This window comes from Sinohyriopsis cumingii, chromosome 19, assembly GCF_028554795.1.
Source record: "Sinohyriopsis cumingii isolate HCF-2022 chromosome 19, ASM2855479v2, whole genome shotgun sequence".
Classification (NCBI taxonomy): domain Eukaryota; kingdom Metazoa; phylum Mollusca; class Bivalvia; order Unionida; family Unionidae; genus Sinohyriopsis; species Sinohyriopsis cumingii.
In genome coordinates this window covers 29790246-29807764 of record NC_142979.1, presented here as the reverse complement: position 1 = coordinate 29807764, position 17519 = coordinate 29790246, and the positions used below count along the sequence as shown (strand labels likewise).

At 36.2% G+C, this 17519-nt stretch overlaps 1 protein-coding gene across 2 annotated transcripts; it reads right to left on the bottom strand.

The window, feature by feature from the left end:
• Nucleotides 1-1214: 1214 nt before the first annotated feature.
• Nucleotides 1215-12574, bottom strand: LOC149775357 (uncharacterized). 2 transcript variants are annotated; one of them, XM_089943357.1, is made up of 6 exons: nucleotides 12488-12574; nucleotides 10888-10940; nucleotides 4920-5050; nucleotides 3349-3513; nucleotides 2775-2821; nucleotides 1215-1321 (listed from the first exon to the last, which is right to left on the bottom strand). In XM_089943357.1, the coding sequence occupies exons 2-6, from the start codon at nucleotides 10932-10934 to the stop codon at nucleotides 1280-1282; spliced, it is 432 nt and encodes a 143-aa protein (XP_089799483.1). In that variant the 5' UTR covers nucleotides 10935-10940; nucleotides 12488-12574; the 3' UTR covers nucleotides 1215-1279. The 2 variants fall into 2 exon arrangements, with proteins under 2 accessions (XP_089799483.1, XP_089799484.1); XM_089943358.1 differs by having other exon boundaries at nucleotides 12469-12499.
• Between the last annotated feature and the right edge of the window lie 4945 nt (nucleotides 12575-17519).

The following is a 17519-nucleotide window of genomic DNA, read 5'->3' as shown; positions in this document are numbered from 1 at the left end:
TTCTTCTTTCTGTCTCTGTTTAAAAATCCTCGACGTGTGGTAAAGAAGGAGAAGTTGGGGAAGGTATTCGTACCAGAATAAATTCTTGCGAAGAAGAGAGAAAATCCACTAAAACCCAATTAAAATCGACCTCTTCTGGAAGTAGGACTGTGTTGACTTTGGTAGCGTTGATATTCGATCGCTTCTCGTCTCCACCGCTGGTGCACCCCAATTCATCGTCTTCTTAGTTTCTGTCATGTTTGAAAGCTCTGTTGCACTGACCCACTGAGTACAGACGCTAGCGCTCTAATATAGGGAATGTGACGTCACAGGCAGCTCTCTTCGGATTGGAAGACATACTCCGTACTTTGACTAAATTTTGTAGAATTGGTGAAAAAATCCGTTTCGATTCTCTCTTCCACTATAAATAACCCCGTTCACTTCATTCCCGTCACATGTTCTCGTCATAAGGTGTAGACAAACGTAGAATCATCTACCCTCGTATGGTTGATGCTGTTCCGCACGGACTTACCAATGTATGTGAAACCATCATGGACAATTATCCGGATCACGGATACGAGCTTTTGGAAAAGAAACAATTATGTGGAGAGACAAGACTGTTTGAAAAGGGTCCTCATCTACGGCCCAGAAGTCAGAAGAAGTTTGAGGAAGAGAAGAAGACCTATGCTATGCCCTCTATGTTAAGGGAATGGTGTTAACATAAATAGCAAAGGCCCTTTTCAGTGCCACTCATATGCCTCGAAAAGATTTGCTTTCTTGCCTAATATTTGTTAGTCTGTTCTATAGTTGTTTGTGTGATAGATTGATGCTCATCAATCTATGTAGGTATGCTGTATGTGTTATTTATGTCAATGTCTCTGTCTATAAAGAAATTCTATGTCTCGACCCTCCAAGCGCTGTTTTATTGGTATAATTTATGATCTAGCTGAACTTACCCGCCAGCCGCTATCCGCTGAACTAGCTGAACTTACCCGTTACCCGCTACCCTATACAACAACCCCACTTTCCCATGACGCTATACAGTCACAATATTCCCCATGTTCAATTCCCCTTGACGCTAAACGTTCCCAGGGTGTGCTAAAAACCCTTGACGTTAAACGTTCCCAAAGGGCGGGTGGGTCTGTAATGTATTTTCCTTTTGACGCTAGGGTATCCCACTATACTATTAACGACAACAACATAGTAGCAGATTAAACAGACATCATAACACAGGGTAAAGTATTTTTGAATTGTAGCTTTCGTGGTTTATTTCTGTTCAGTTTAGTCAAGTTAGAGGTTCTTAGCGACCGTGACCGTGACCGTGTTGACCATCAGGATGTACCTGCAAAGAGAACAATATAACAATCTGATAAATTGGGCATTACTGTAATTGTATGAGTTGATTGTTTTAATAAGCTAACTTTTAAGCTAGTTAGCATTTCAGTGAAGTCTTTTTCGCATTAATTTCTATCACGTAATGATTGTAGATTTGTTTTGTACTGCCTTTCTTTATTATAGCAAACTTGGACACAACTAAACTTCCGGTATAACGACGCACGTTGAAAAGTTCCCATTTTATACTTTCTTTCTCACCACGATTTTATTTCTGAAATAATGAACTCCGAAACGGGAACAAATCTAAAATAACAAACAGAACACAACCATGTCATGCAAATAAGGGATTAGTTGTTTCCGTGTTTGAATAAATTTGTAAATCTGCTGAGCAGTCGTCTGTCGAAGAAAGAATTTAATATACACGACAATTTTTAAAATGTGTTTATCAAACACTGAACGCGAACACTGGCTTACCAATCTCTGGAAAGATTTATTCAGTTTAAATCCATGTCTCGATGAATAATCTGCTTAATTAATTGCCTTGTCTATATACGGATTACTAATGAAATTGAGAGTAAAATTCTTGGAAAATAGAAACAAAAAAATCTTTAAACATAAATATTTCTTATATCCCATATTAATATTCTGTGGTTGTCAAATCTTAGCAACTAGTAGTAACTCACAACAGATTCAGATTTTTAATTTGTTTCCGTTGTCGAAAATATTAGTTCAAGCATGATAATGATGCTGGTGTTAGTGGGAATGGTGATGTTGGTGGCATCAGTAAGGTTCATGAATGACAGAACAAGCACAAAAACATATAGTTTTGCCATAAAGATGTGACTATAAAGCATTACATATCTGAAATATGGGTTTTGTATTTTTTATATAAAAAAGGTATTTTTTTAATTTTTTTTTTATATATAAGGCGATTACTATATCTGTAACAGGAGTTATAGTTGATACTTAAAAAAGACAAAGATATTGAATTTGGAAAATTATTCTTTATGCGTTCATTGTGTCATTTCTAAAGTTTTCTTTTGATATTACGAGCAGTAATGGAGCTGAAACTATTCAAATGGCTGTATAATAAAAAGCTATTATGTTAGTGAATTATGATAGCAATATCAAGGGCAAATATGTACTATTGATAAATAAATAAGCATAAATTATCATTCGTGATAAGCGTTGTATTCTAGCATTTGTATCGTGGTATATAATCGTGATATATATTGTGTCTCGACATCGGACACGATTCAGATCTCTTTGTGCCATATATTCCTAAGCTGATTCTGAAATAATTAGCTACAAAATAAGTTTTGCTGGGATGGTAACCGTGTAACAGTGTATCCAAATCACAAATGACAGCAGTATTTCTCAACATAAGCTTGAGACTTTACTTATTTTCTTGCTGAATACCATATACAACAGATTTCAGATACCTAGACTGGTTTACTTACGTGATGCATAAATGCCCGGAACTCTTCAATTGTAACTACATCATCACCTGGGTAAAATATAAATGAATACAATTTTTTATCGAGTCAACATTTTACTAAAATCCCCTTTTCTTGCGTGGAGGCTCAATGTTTATATATATATATATATATATATATATATATATATATATATATATATATATATATATATATATACACACACATGGTGAAATATAATAAAGTTTGCTTGTTTGTATAAATAGGTGTGAAAAATGTCAATAGTTGTCTACGAATTGATCAGAACACAAATAATTGCCTTAGTGACTGACGTGGATGAACACATGTCGATACATTTAGTTGCTGGTTCACTTATTTATTGTGCTAATACTTATAGTACAGTCCAAATCACGAGATCATCAGAGAGCGATGTGCTGTAAGGGTATGTACCATGTATGATAACTTAAAAAAAAAACAAAACATCAGAGGTTTATGAAACGAGCAATTTTTGACAGCTGGACGAAGAAAAACTCAAGTCAGTATTAATTCTCAAATCTAGCTGGACTATTGATCTTTTACTGTAACAAGGAATACATACTGTTGGTGTCCAGAGCGATAGAGTGGACGTTGATATCAGAGCTATCCAGACAACCGTTCCGATCCAGATCGATACGGTTGAAGAATTCATTGACGGTGTTGGGATGGTCGTGGTACATGGCAACCCACTGTTTCTCGAACTCATGTCGAGCTAAGCAATGGTCACCTGCAGAATACAGAAATAGCAGTACAATTTTCTTGCATTAACTTGTGTTTCCTAGCTTGATAACAATGTGCAATTCGTTATTCCCTCTTTTTGTTTATCTACAAAGAAGTCACATGTAAAAATGTCTTAGTTTAAAAAATGAATTGTCGATTAAAGAGATGTAAGAAAAGAACGAGGAGGAGGAGGGCGCGAGAAACACTAATGCAGATGCAAGTAGTTTATAAGACAATCAGCTGATATTATAATTAATAAAACAAGTAAGCAATTTATCCGCAGATTTGTCCCCGAGACCATGAAACCAATACAAATTATAGATATTAATTAGCAAGCATGATCAGAGCCTAGACATAAAATAACTCGTTTATCGTACAGAGTTTTGACCCCCTCCCCATTACTGCCACTGAAGGATAGTAAGGATATACAAAGAAAACAATATCGGTTGGCTATCTGGCTTTTCATGTCTAGTAAATATATAGTCATAAGATGGGGATTTTAATATTATCTGAGATATGGCCCAAAGACTAAATCCCCAACCCCCTAAAAATATCAAAATGCTAAGTCTATTATACATATTTACAGACTACCCTCGTCCGTATCCCAAGGTTTCAAGTGTCTATAATCGAGCGTTATAGAAGGAATCGCGCGGCTACAATCGGAACGCCTAAAATCACTGGAGTTTTTTTTTATGTACAATTTTATACAGAGGTAAAAGTGTCCATGACCCGCAACCTCGACCAAACATTTGTACACGTCTATACAGGCCATCCTCAATCAAATCACAACGCTTGAAGATCTCGATTTCGATTGTGTATGAATTGTTGTGCGAAATTACGCACTAATACAAGCATGCACGCCCAAAGGACAGTATTACACAGTCACGAATTGTCTTTAAAAAGATCGATGATATCAAATTGAATTAGGTCTGTTCTGGAAAACACACGAACACTAACAATTATTCTATATTTTTCAAATGCATCTGCAGCAACGTGTCAAGCGTAACCAGTTGAATATTCGACGAAACTCGATAAAAGTATGTAGTCCCAGCTGTAGGCATTCTGCTGCCTGCGACCCCAAAGAACACGAAACTATCGAAAACTAACAAAAATAAAATAATTTAATAAAATGAACCCGCCGCACATGCAAGTTTTAAAAGTTCTACTGTATTTCTTCAAATTGTATTGAGCCTGGTTCGCATATCCTATCAATGGTGTTCGATATACTCCTCAACATACGGTAGAGGGCTTGAATCCCGCTTGCATCAGTCAAAAGTCTAATGCCGTGATATATCCTTGAAATGCACTTTGCTTCCTTTGCCTGAGCATTAGATATTATTTCGTTTGCTGATATTCCATTTAACGGCAATTAATACATCAGTAAATCAGTCAGTTAAATGATCAAGAATTTACCGTCATGCTCCCATCTGTCTATCAGCTCCTGATTCAGCTCAGCTTGTGTTATAACGCCATCATGGTTCTTGTCCAGATCTGCCACGACTAGATCAAGAACTTGGTCAAGGGTCAGACCGTGCGAATTTTGGCTATAAAGGAAATTAAGCTCATTTCAGATACAGACATTTTTCGTTCGTACTAAGAGAAAAATAAATATGAAGAAAACTTGGAGCTAAGATAACCCTAAAATGTAGAACAGAAGACAAATCTGCTTTTGGAACATATTATCGTTTAATCAAACTTGTGTGTTAAACTGAGAGATATAGTCTGATAATAGATTAACTAGTTCCTCTCGCAATGTTTATCCATTACTTCGTGTTTTGTACACTTTCACAAAATATCCACCTCTATATTTCCGGTCTGCTTCTGAGTGCATGGGACTATTGGAAATTTTGCATGCAAACAATGAATACCAAAAATTACGAACAATTAAAATTAAAATTCAGATAGAATTTATTTTCTTTATGAAAATGCTTTGGAAAATAAAATTTCGTACATTTTGTCGACTAATCTGTTCATTTACTATATTGCACGTGCATAGTAGAGGTCATGACCCTTAAATATTTTCATGCAATACACGAGTTAACGGAAAGGATGGAGGTTGTTCCGATTGCATATTTGCTGGATTAGGCCGAGATGTAGCGATTGTTTCCGATGTTTGAAAAGACTTTCTCAATTAAATACCCAATAACTAAAGCAATCACGTTCTAATCGCATACACTCCGAAGTAGACCGGAAGTGCAGAGGTGGATATTATGTGAAAGTGTACAAGACACGAAGCAATAGACTTTACGTAAAAGTTGCCATTCAAAATCATTAAGGTACTTAAATGGTACGTGGGAAATTGTGTGAAAAATACTATTTATGGTGGTGTAAGATATGAGTGACTAAATGCGCAGACAGTGCAGAAACATTAGAACGGATTCGTTAAGGGCTCAGATTGTGAGCTGAGTGTTAATTGGGGAAGGTGTTATCCTTATAGACATTGCCAATTTCAAGCTGGCTTTGTACGACCCAAAACTTCGTAACACCATTTTGACACTTTATGTCAGTGATCTTTTGTAACTTAAGTAACAGTAAGAAAATCATTCGTCGGTCCGATTTCAAGAAATAAGGGATTAAACATATGGGATGTGTAACTCAGGTCGTAAGGGAATTGCATCTTACTTATACATATGAGACCTAGCAACCCCTCCTTAAACAATGTTTACATCGTCCTTTCTTTGAGATTTTACCTTGAGGACATGACGAATTCCGTTTAGATCATAGGGGCACATTTTGGGTACCTGCTGAGAAGAACGTGTACACTATCGATGTTCGTTGCCGAACTTGAGAGGGCCTTAGCCTTAATGCGCAGGTAACCGGCGTGCTGGCTGTTTTGACTGTTTTTGGTAATTAGAACTTCCATCGTCCAACTCTAAAATATCCAAGAAGCGTTGAAATCAAAATCCTCTACGTAGGGGTACAAAATATTGATAGAATCGATCCACATTATGAGTGATTTTTTCATACCCAGTACCCATAAGTTGCCCATTATTGCCCTGATTCCTCTCGACAATATTTGTCAAGACATATCTCATGCTTTGAAAATATTCTTAGCAACAAAATCTTTGAGAAGGGTCTATGACCAAGATATTTAAAGAGGGGCTGTCAGGGCTTTAGTGTGTAAGTAAGATTTAAACTTCTTGCCAGATGTGTTGTACCTCCTCTACCATATATTTAGCACCCAATTTATCGAAATCGTGTCGGCGAAATTTTGCTATTAACTTTGATTACTGTTATAACTGATTCCTAATTAGGAAATGTGAACTGGGTTTGAAGTGAAACTTCTCGAAGCAGTGGTTCAGCATCGCACACTCTAGCTACAAACTATCCAAAAGACACTGCCGGTACCCATATAGACCCCTCTTATTTCTCCGATTGCTCTTAACAAAATACTGTGTCAATATTTCTTCTGGGAGTCAAATATATCCCTACGTACAAACTTTCAAAGAACGATCCCTATCAAAATCATTTATGGGGTGAACTGTAGGGTCCACATATGGGCTGATGAGGTAATCATGTGAGCTTTGTTATACTTAACATTTATCGAGCCCCCTTGTTCTCTAAACTCATCCTACTGAAAATTTACAAGAAGTGTTGAAATTAAACTGATCGTAGTAGGCTTCATTTAGTACAAAATATTGACTGAATCGAAGCTGGCCCTTATTTCGCTAATTACTGACGAACGAATACAAAATTTGGGGAGGGTCTATTTTTGCAAAATTAATCCATTCTATCATACAGTCTCTTGAATACTGTACATTATGACGCCTGTTAGAAATGTTACCATATACTCGGTTTTTGAGAAATATCATCTCAACACCGAGTCCTCATAAACAAACAAATAAAACATTAAAATCTAAGGTAACAATACATTGAGACGAAAATACAAATAGCACACTGGTTTATTACATTCACTCCTTGGATATATATATATATATATATATATATATATATATATATATATATATATATATATATATATATATATATATATATATATAAGTGTTATTCTCCTTTTGTGTCATACCTCTCTCCCTCCCTCCTCCGCACTTCCTCATATATTTAACCCCATACACATTTGTTCTCCAAAACTATTGTTACTGTAATAACACATATTATCTCTCTAGAACGTGTCAAACAGGGGTTGAAATCAAAATTCTCTAAGATGGAGTTCGGGTATTAAAAATATGGATAGTATCCATCCACATTGTACTGGATTAATATTTCTGGTATTTACAAGTACCCGCATATTTTTCTGAAGTTTTGATCTGGACGCACTCGGTCAATACTTTTTTGGGTCAAGAATTACCCTAAGTTTAAGATATCAAAGAACAGTCCATATCAAAATCTTTTTAGGGGTGGGATGTAGGGTCCATGTATGGATTTAAAAGTTGAATTAAGGATTTAAGAATTTTGTTTTCTCTTCCATAAGTTTAGCACCTATTTATCGCAATCGGCTCAACGAATATTATGTAAACATTTCTCATCGTTTTGAGCTGGTCCCTAACCAGAAACTGTTAAAGAAAGGTTGAAATCTCACCTAGTAGGAGTTCAGTTGGTGCAGATTTTATTCATGGAATAGGTCTACTATCCGCGTCCTCCTACACATTCCGATAACCTACACATAGCCGGTACCGATAACAACACTCCTATTTCTCTGATTCCTCACGACTAGTATCTACAAGACTTCTTATTAAGGTCGAAATATCGTTAGAGATTAAAATTTGAAGGATGGGTCCATGTCGAAGGAGAGGATCATCCCTGTATAACTTATGAGGTACTCTCCCTGTGAGCTTTCTTATAGCTCTCGTTTATTCATTTACCTAGCTCTCGAAACTGGCTCGACGAAATTTCTGATAACGTTTCCTTCGGTTAGAGATCAGCAACTAGAAACTGTCATCGAAGGGTTCAGATGAAAATACTTTAAGAAATAAGTGACCAAATGGATGTGAAATGTTTTTAATCGGGAATAAATTACTGCCTACCTATTCCTTATTGAACTGGTAAATGGTTGCTTATTCCTTATTTATCTGGGAACAAGGAATAATGAATAAGTAACCAACTTGATGTCCATGACAAAATAAATGGTCGAACACAAACATAATGTATCAAGAGACGTAATGTGCATCTAGACTGATATCGCGTTACGTCATGGAGATGAGTTGTACTGAGTCACGTGCCCGTTTGTGCGCCAAGGAAAATAAACAAATTTCATTATTTACTTTGCCCTGATTAAATAGGTTATAATAGCATTGTTAAAAATTAAGAGAATATCAGCAAATAAAACTATAAATGAGTGCTATTGACTATAGTAGTTTTTTTTTTATCTTTCTGGAAGTAGAAGTCGTAACTGTCTCTTGGAGTTCACTGCACGCAAAGAATTCTAGGAAGAATTTGTGAACTGATCCTCAGAAACCTATTGTTTCTTTCCGATTAAAATGTAGAGGACAACAAATTCATCTTACAATTTTCTAAAATTATAAAATTTCTGTTGATTGTCCTAGGAGTATCGATCACATATTGAACAACTGACAAAAGGAACATATGTGAATTTAAAGAACACACACAGTCTCAACCTGCAGTTTAATTGCTTAACGTGTAAGTTCGTGATGGTGATTGAAATTCTTCTTGTAATGAATCATTATATATTTTATCTCTAAAATATGTACCCGCGTTTGCCAATCAGGTATTATATAATAAAGACGTCACTTTTTGTGATGAAAACTTACGTGGTTTTCGTATCTATATTGGATATCAAGTCATGCAACAAATTTTACATCAATCAGCAGGAGTCTCATAACTTTATTTCAAACACCTTGACACTTGTTTAACACAGAGGATATAGTCCATTTCATACCGAATTTAACCGAGTTGGTCCGTTTTTATCCGAATAACCTCCCGAGTTACTTTATACTCCAGCCAATCAAACGCTGGTGGGCACATGTACATAACAAAATGGCGTCCATTTTTATTTAGAAATATTTCAGAAAAAAAAATTAATTAAATGATTGAAATTTATATGTAAATTATTCACAGACTTTCAAAAACAAATCTGATAAACTCATATGAAACACATTTTATTATAGTGACGTTTCGTATGCACGGAAATAGTTTGAATAACTTGCTCTTTGATTGTCAGGATTACATTTGTTTACTTCGACACCGTTTCCTTACTTACATGTACATGTCCAGATGTAAACAGCTCAAAGCTACGCTCTCGTATGGGTTTGAAATCCGCCCTGGTTTCCAGAAAATAAGACAGGATGGTTCCAATATTAAATTTCGTCAATATCTGCGGCAGCATCGCTGTTGAATATGCATTTTTCAACTTGATAAACGATGTTGAAATAGTTACAGAAGTTGATGCTGATGCTGAAGCGTCCGCCATATTTTGCCCACCACCTATCGAGTGACTATTACGGTCAGCTGACCACCCGCCACGTGATGAAAATTCCGAGCAAATTGCGAAGTTCACCGAAGTCTGCATGAAATGGGCTATTGCGCTCTGTTTTGTTCGTAAAGAAAAACGTGGAAGAGAGCCAGTCTACAATAGTTCCCAGAGTTCACTGCGCAGCACTTTGTGAATTCTGTGAAAGATTTACGACGTTCGTTTCACGGCGATAATAGAAGAACATATAAGCACATCAAAAACGGGGACTGCTGCCTTTATGAGGCTGCCGATTGTACAAGAAAAGAACGATAAAAAAAGAAAGTTGATTAACGGATTGTCCATGAGTTTAACAATTATCTTGAAGATTTTAATCTTATATCAATAAAAACATTCATTTAAAACAAAACCAAAACACATACATAACTGTCTTTCACACACACACACACACACACACACACTGATTATATCATCCTTTTCAGAAATTATCTCAGGCTCTGAGTGACAGATCACGCAAACTTGGAAATAAAGTTCAGTTTGAAACGTCAGCATCAGAACATTATTTAAAGTTTTCTTTAACTTCGCAGATCCATAGTAGTTTTCTTCTTATTATGTACGCTGATCCATAGTAGTTTTCTTCTTGTTATGTACGCTGATCCATAGTAGTTTTCTTCAAGTTAAGTACGCAAATCCATAGTAGTTATGTACACTATGTTTCATTTCTATTCGAACACAACTTGGTATAGTTGTCGGGATGATTAATTTTTGATAGACAATGCTCAATACATACAGGGTAAATCAAAAGAGGCACAAGCTTGCTGTGTCAAATTTATGGTTCGTATTTCACGTGTCTCCCAGCAACTCCACCACTACCCCCCAGAACCCCAAACAAAACAAGACAGATTTATGATGAGATGTTTCAACGTTTAGAAAGACTTTGTGTGAAAAGCTACTATTACAAGGAAATAGTTGATCAGTGTGCACTTGTCTTACCCAAAAGCCAAGCCCAAAAGTAAGGCAAAGATGAAAATAATCATCATCTCGTGCTGTAATGAGAGTGAATACATTTCATTATTTTCAAATGCAATCCAAACTTTCCATGATGCTTTAAAAGCAGACAGCACGGATTGAACGATCTTGTAATCAACTTTAACATTCTTCTAATATTGGCATTACTAGAGCTGCGATGCTGTAGATGGGAGTTTTGATGGTAACAAGGAAGATGGGAACATATATAAAGTTTACATTATCAACACACACCTTCGAATGAATAGACATATAGATCGACACAGGGCCGGCGCTACCATATAGGCAAACTAGGCAGCCGCCTAGGGCGCTGATTTCAGGGGGCGCATTTCTCCAAATCAACAACAGTTTTGAAAAATAAATAAATAAATTTCAGTTTTATTGAGGGTCATTTTTTATCCTGGTTTATTTCATACAGGTACAAATAATCGGGTAGATTCAGTCTGACCGAAACAACCAGGCTGACCGGAACAAGCAAAATGAGTGAGTGAAAATCGCGCGTATACGAAACTTTCAGGACGTAATTACTGTTTATAAATTTTGAAATTGATATTTTCCTCGGGGGAGGGGGGCGCCAGAATCTAACCCTGCGTAGGGCGCCAGATAGTCTGGCGCTGGCCCTGGATAGACAGACAAATGGTGAAATGGGTAGATACGATTCGATAGAAGTGAACTGTCTCAATGATTCAGCACAATGTTTAGTACAGAAACGACCACAACCAATGGTTTGAAAAAGAAACCATAAAACGCACATAACCACGCTATAGTAGGTAGAATTTCAAAATTAATTTCATTTCCCAAAATATTAATTCAGGATGTTCTCTCCTTCTTCTATATGCATTAAACCAGCAGTATATTGTAGTCAAGAGCAGTTATTCTAAAATGAGGATTACTTAAGTTTTACGAATCTGTTTAGCCAGAAGTCTCCTTTGTCCGTACATTAGTGTGTCTGCAAACTGCCACTGGATTCCAAAGCTTAAACCTATTTCAGTTTCATCTATATACTACATTATGCATTTCAAACAATATGCTACCAGATTGTATGTATAATGTGAAATGCGGTACATTATTTTGAAATTTCCCACATGCTTTCAAGATTTTTTACTATGACATAATAAACAACATCGAAAAAGACAGAAACTCGGATTGAGAGATAGAAGAAAGGTTGGATGGATTGATATGGAGTTTGCTACAAGGGGTAACATGTAGACGTTTTTAGTGTTTTCAAATTAAAATATTTGTATAAATTTTGTTTCAAATTAACCTCATCTTTGCACAAAATATACGCACAAGGTCAACCTTTAGATAAAAATTTTCTGAGTGCCAACCAGTAAAATAAAAAAAATAATGCATATATATATATATATATATATATATATATATATATATATATATATATATATATATATATATATATAAGAATAAGAATTCTTTATTTCAGACTACAAAGTCCATACCTCTAAATTAAAATATAATTATATATATGAAAGTAATGTTATAATTTTCGTTAAGAAATAATTTAAAGTAATTTATCATAAATTAATTTACCAGAAGACTAAATGTTTACCTGTTGAAGAATCGCAGCTTAGTATTGTTACAACACTGTCAGAATTTCTTATCAAACATAGTTAAATAACCCTCTTTATGGGCGTGCCTACAGGATCAAGCTTACGTAGATAACCTTTGTCACGTTCGTGCCTAAACGGTCAAACTGCGGATTTTTCTTCAGCTTATCTTATACTGGAAGGCACGAGTACTTTCGTTATTTTTGTTTTCCTTTCTTTTATAGGCAAGCGACTACTTAAAAGATCATTACCTGGTGGCTATTACTGCTTTAAACATCGATTGAATAGCATTCCATCTGTAAGGAGAGATGTGTTTTTAGTCGCCTTTTTGAGTTACGGAATGATGGACTGGTGTCTCAAACAGCATTGTGTGTTCCAAGTCATGGTGGACTGGTGTCAAATCTAGTGTAATTATGTGCTCCAAGTAGTTTTTGTGTGTTACCCAGTGGGCGTCCCATCGACGGTTAGTTGTGTTCCAATTTAAAGTTTTGTGTTTCCAAGTGGTGGATGGGAGTCCTATCCAGCGGCAGTTGTCTGTTCCAGGTTGTTTTTGTGTTACACACTAGCAAACTGTCATCCCATGCAGGGTTAGATATTTGTTACAAGTCGTTTTAGCGTGTTACACACTTGTGGTCTGGCGTCCCCTCCTGGGGTAGTTGTGTGTTCCAAGTCGTTTTTTCTATGTTACCCAATGGTGGACCGACGTCCCATCCAGTGGTAGTTATATGTTCCAAGTCGTTTTTGTGTATTGCCCATTGATGGATTGGCTTCCAATCTCAGGGTACTTAAGTGTTCGGAGTCGTTTGATTGTGTTACACAGTGGTGGTCTGGCGTACCTTATAGCGTTAGTTATGTGTACCAAATCGTTTTTACGATTTACCCAGTGTTGGACTGGGGTCCTATACAGTGTTAGTTGTGTTCTAAGTCGTTCTCTTGATTTACACACTGGCGGACTGGCGTCCCACCCGGCGTTAGTTAAGTATTAAAAGTGGTTTTTGTGCTTTACCCAGTGGTGGACTGACGTTTCTTCCAGTGGTAGTTATGTGCTTTAAGTTGTTTTAATGTGTTACACAGTGGTGGACTGGCGTCCTATCCAGAGTTTGTTATGTGTTCCAAGTTGTTCCATGATTTATCCAGCAGTGGAATGGCGTCCCGTTCAGGGTTAGTTATGTGTTCCATGTCCTTTTTGTGTATTACCAGATGGTGGAATGGCGTCCCATCCATGGCGTCACGGGTGTGTTTTCGGTCGCTTATACATGTAATGGACTATTCTTGTGGGGTGTGGGGAGTAGCTGATAATGTTTCCTCCATCACGTTTGTGTGTTATCATATGGTTGACTGGCGTCCCATCTGTTTGAGTTATGCGTTCTCATTCACATTGTTTGTGTTTTAATCTATGGTTTTCGCTCTCACTTATGTCACCCATCATCCATTTTGTAACTAACAGATGTGTAAGAAATAGTTTTTACATAGCATGCGCTTGACTAAATGTAGGTGGGTGAAAGAGTAGAAATTTGTAACTAAATCTCGGACCCTAGATTAAATCTGCATTGGACAGTTTCCTTCATAACGTCAACTATCCAACGTCGAAATCTAAATCATATACTTCCCTTAGTATCTATCATTCAAACGAGAATATCGTGTAGTTCTCGAACTTAGTAATATATTGGAAACAATGTATGCAATTAAAATAAGTCCGAAATAGTTTTAAGGAGCTGGAATATATAAAAAAATTCTGAGATAGTTAGATATGTTTTTATACCATCTCCATCACACATTAATTATTAAGCTGACTTTTAAACTTGACGATTTTTAACAAACGCAAAGAAAGATCAAGACAGTTAAGTAATCCTGACCATGACACACCCCTCTGCATATCAATCTTATCTTCCAATCCCCCAATGTATAGACAGATTTGAGGTTCCCAGGAAAGTATACTGAATGTTTCTTGATTGCCATGTGAACGAAGTCGTTTCCAATAGCATACATTCCAAAATAAGTCACAGCATGATTACTTCTTGTGAGAAAGGAACCAGTCTATTTCTGCGTGACGGTAGAGATAGCCATATTGGTATTTAGCGGCATTTTGATGTAGTGTATCAATCGCAAGCGTCTGTCCAAAGTATCTTTACCTGTGAATTTGGTAACATTTGGGATTGAATCTGTAATCAATTTGCGATGTTCGACCATTGGTTTCAGCTGCCATGAACTTTGAGCACTGGAGAGAGAGAGATCGAGAGATCACTCAATGTTTTATATCCATTAGTATGTGACTGTGTTGAGTATACGGTAATTTATTTCAAGTCTCACACATTATTTAGTTTTGTATACACACTACTACTATCAACATTGGTGAAGTTTACACTGTATCATCTAAGCTAAAATTCAAGTACTCAAACCTATGCAAAATTATCCTCAAAATGTACACATTTAAAGAAGCAATGGTATTTACCACGAGTTTGGTTTTGCTTAACATCAACTCATGTATGTATAATTACACTTCGCTGTCTATGCCATTATCCTATATGATGAATACAGCAAGAAAGGTAATGTGGTATGCTAGCAATTCGTATTGACTGTAGAGGGTGTAGTCTATCTCACGTCATGGATACTGTCGAAATTCTTTTTTCTTTCTTTTCATTCCATTACTTTCACATGCGTGAAACGGATCCTTTCCCATTATGCCATTCGACGTTCGACGTTTGATTATGTGTGCTTTTGGAAATTATAGCTGATGCAACCCCACCCCCACCCCACACAAAAAGCAAAACAAAACAATAAACAAGCAAGACATACCCCCCCCCCCAACAAACAAGTAAGCAAAACAAAACAAATAAATAGACACTACAACACTTTTCAGACATGGTTCGCGTCTCCATCAAGTTATTTCTGCTTACTTGTGGGATACATTGCTGAATCGAACATGCTTTGTGGTCATGTACGTATGTATGTATGTAGGTCATTCTGTTTTTTATTATTCTAACTGAAATCAACTAGTTGTATTATAAACGAAGCCACAAGTCACATGACTTATTCTATTTACGGAAAACGTCGACAATACTATTTTTGTAAAAGTGTTTAAAATTCAGCTGTATAATGTCATGTCTTCTAAACTTTTTGTTTTAAAGAGGAGCAGTGAGATAAATTGAGACTGATATTTGGACCAGTTATCTTCATCAGTTCTTTAATTTAGTCATTGATGGGACATGTTACATTGATATCGTTAATAGGATAAAGGAATGGAAACTCTAATTCAAATGAGGCAAGAAACTTAACCCGTGTGCCATCAGAGTCGTAAAACCTGCATATAACGCCTTTCACCCGCAATTTCATCCATTAAAAAGCCATGTCATTCCACAACATTGAAGATACTGTCTTTATCACCAACATAAAGACAAATTTGCATTAGATGAAATGTATTAAAACTGACAGAAAATAAATGAAGTTAGCGGTAGACTCCATTATAATGTTAATCATTTATGGGTTGACATGTCAAATGTGCAAGGTTGAGCACAAGTGATCGACATTAGCGACTTACTACGCTGATTGATACGGTTGTGGTGCGGTAGGCCCAATGTAGGAACATCACAGAGCAATTGTATATCTCTAACAACAGGTTTTAATGATTGCGTGTTTACTCGCAAGGATTTTAGTTCTTTAGCATTTTTACATTCATTCATTCAAACGCAAATTCAGATTCACTGGCGGTTCTGGACACACTTCCAAGGAAAAACTTCCCACCATACTCCAGAATGCCTTATGTTTTCCAATATTTGGTGCATACATTATAAATGCTTTGCTCTATTATCGTTCAGGTGACTCATCATCCATATCATGTCATTATGGTTGTAATATTTTCTTTCTAGTTTTCGACGGAACATCAGTGAGGATTTCATGATGCATTTCTGTTTTTGTTTTTGCTAAATAATTAATTGCAAAATCATTTTGTGGCATTCACGTCGCCGAGCTTCGGAATACACAGTTGTAACTGATTGGCTGAATCGTACACAATGTCTGGCAGTCGAGCTAAAATCTAGAGAAAAGTAACGCTGTGAGACATTTCTGAAACACAAATGTTCTTGTGATATACGCAACTAGATGAGATTGATTGGGAACATTGCATACTTCATCCACTTTTGGCACCTTATTGCATTCTGGGAACTTCCTCAAAATTCTCTCTATATCTCTTTTAGTATATGTATGGATAGATGGAACAAGTGAAGAGTTCGTAATAGTCTTTAAAGCTTACACCTGGTTAGAAAAAATGTTTGGCCTTTTGTTAGCTGTTGTTTCGTGTTGGTATTTTTTCTTTTACTGTTATAAGACAAATACATAATGTAATTATGCCAAGCTACTGTTCGTAAAAAGTTGGCTTAATTTCCCTATACGATCTCATAAAATAAACTTAAAATTGCTGAGATGAAATATAATACATGATGACTCTAGCTAGAACCAGCCTGTTTTGTGACTTTCTGAATTTGACATGATTCAGTTGGCAAGACTCATTTGTTTTCTGGCACATCTGACAAATATAGGACAAGCAACTTGTTTCATCAGGACACTATTTCACAGAGATACATTATATGGACACGACACGGTTAGTTGTTGCATAACTGCGCTGTTATCATTTTTGTAAATATCCACAGCCAGTAACCTACAATGAGACGATTATACATGTAAATGTTGCACAATTAATGTTATTTTAAAATGCCGTTTTGAGAGAGAGAGAGAGAGAGAGAGAGAGAGAGAGAGAGAGAGATGGATTGACTAAGCTCATTTGAGGAAAGCTAGATTCATGATTCTTCGACTGGAAATTGTATGAAAATTGGACGAGTGGTTTGTGAGTGCAATAATGCATAGTTTCAATAGACACAGAGGGACATATAGACGAAGAGACGTTGCAATAGTTTACCAGTGATAAAAATACGTGGTATATATAGCCCTGCTATCAGCCTTTTGGGTCATCTTTTTCTTCTGTACGTTACTTTTTGAAACAAATACAGTTATTAATTTACCTATCAGTAACATTTAAAT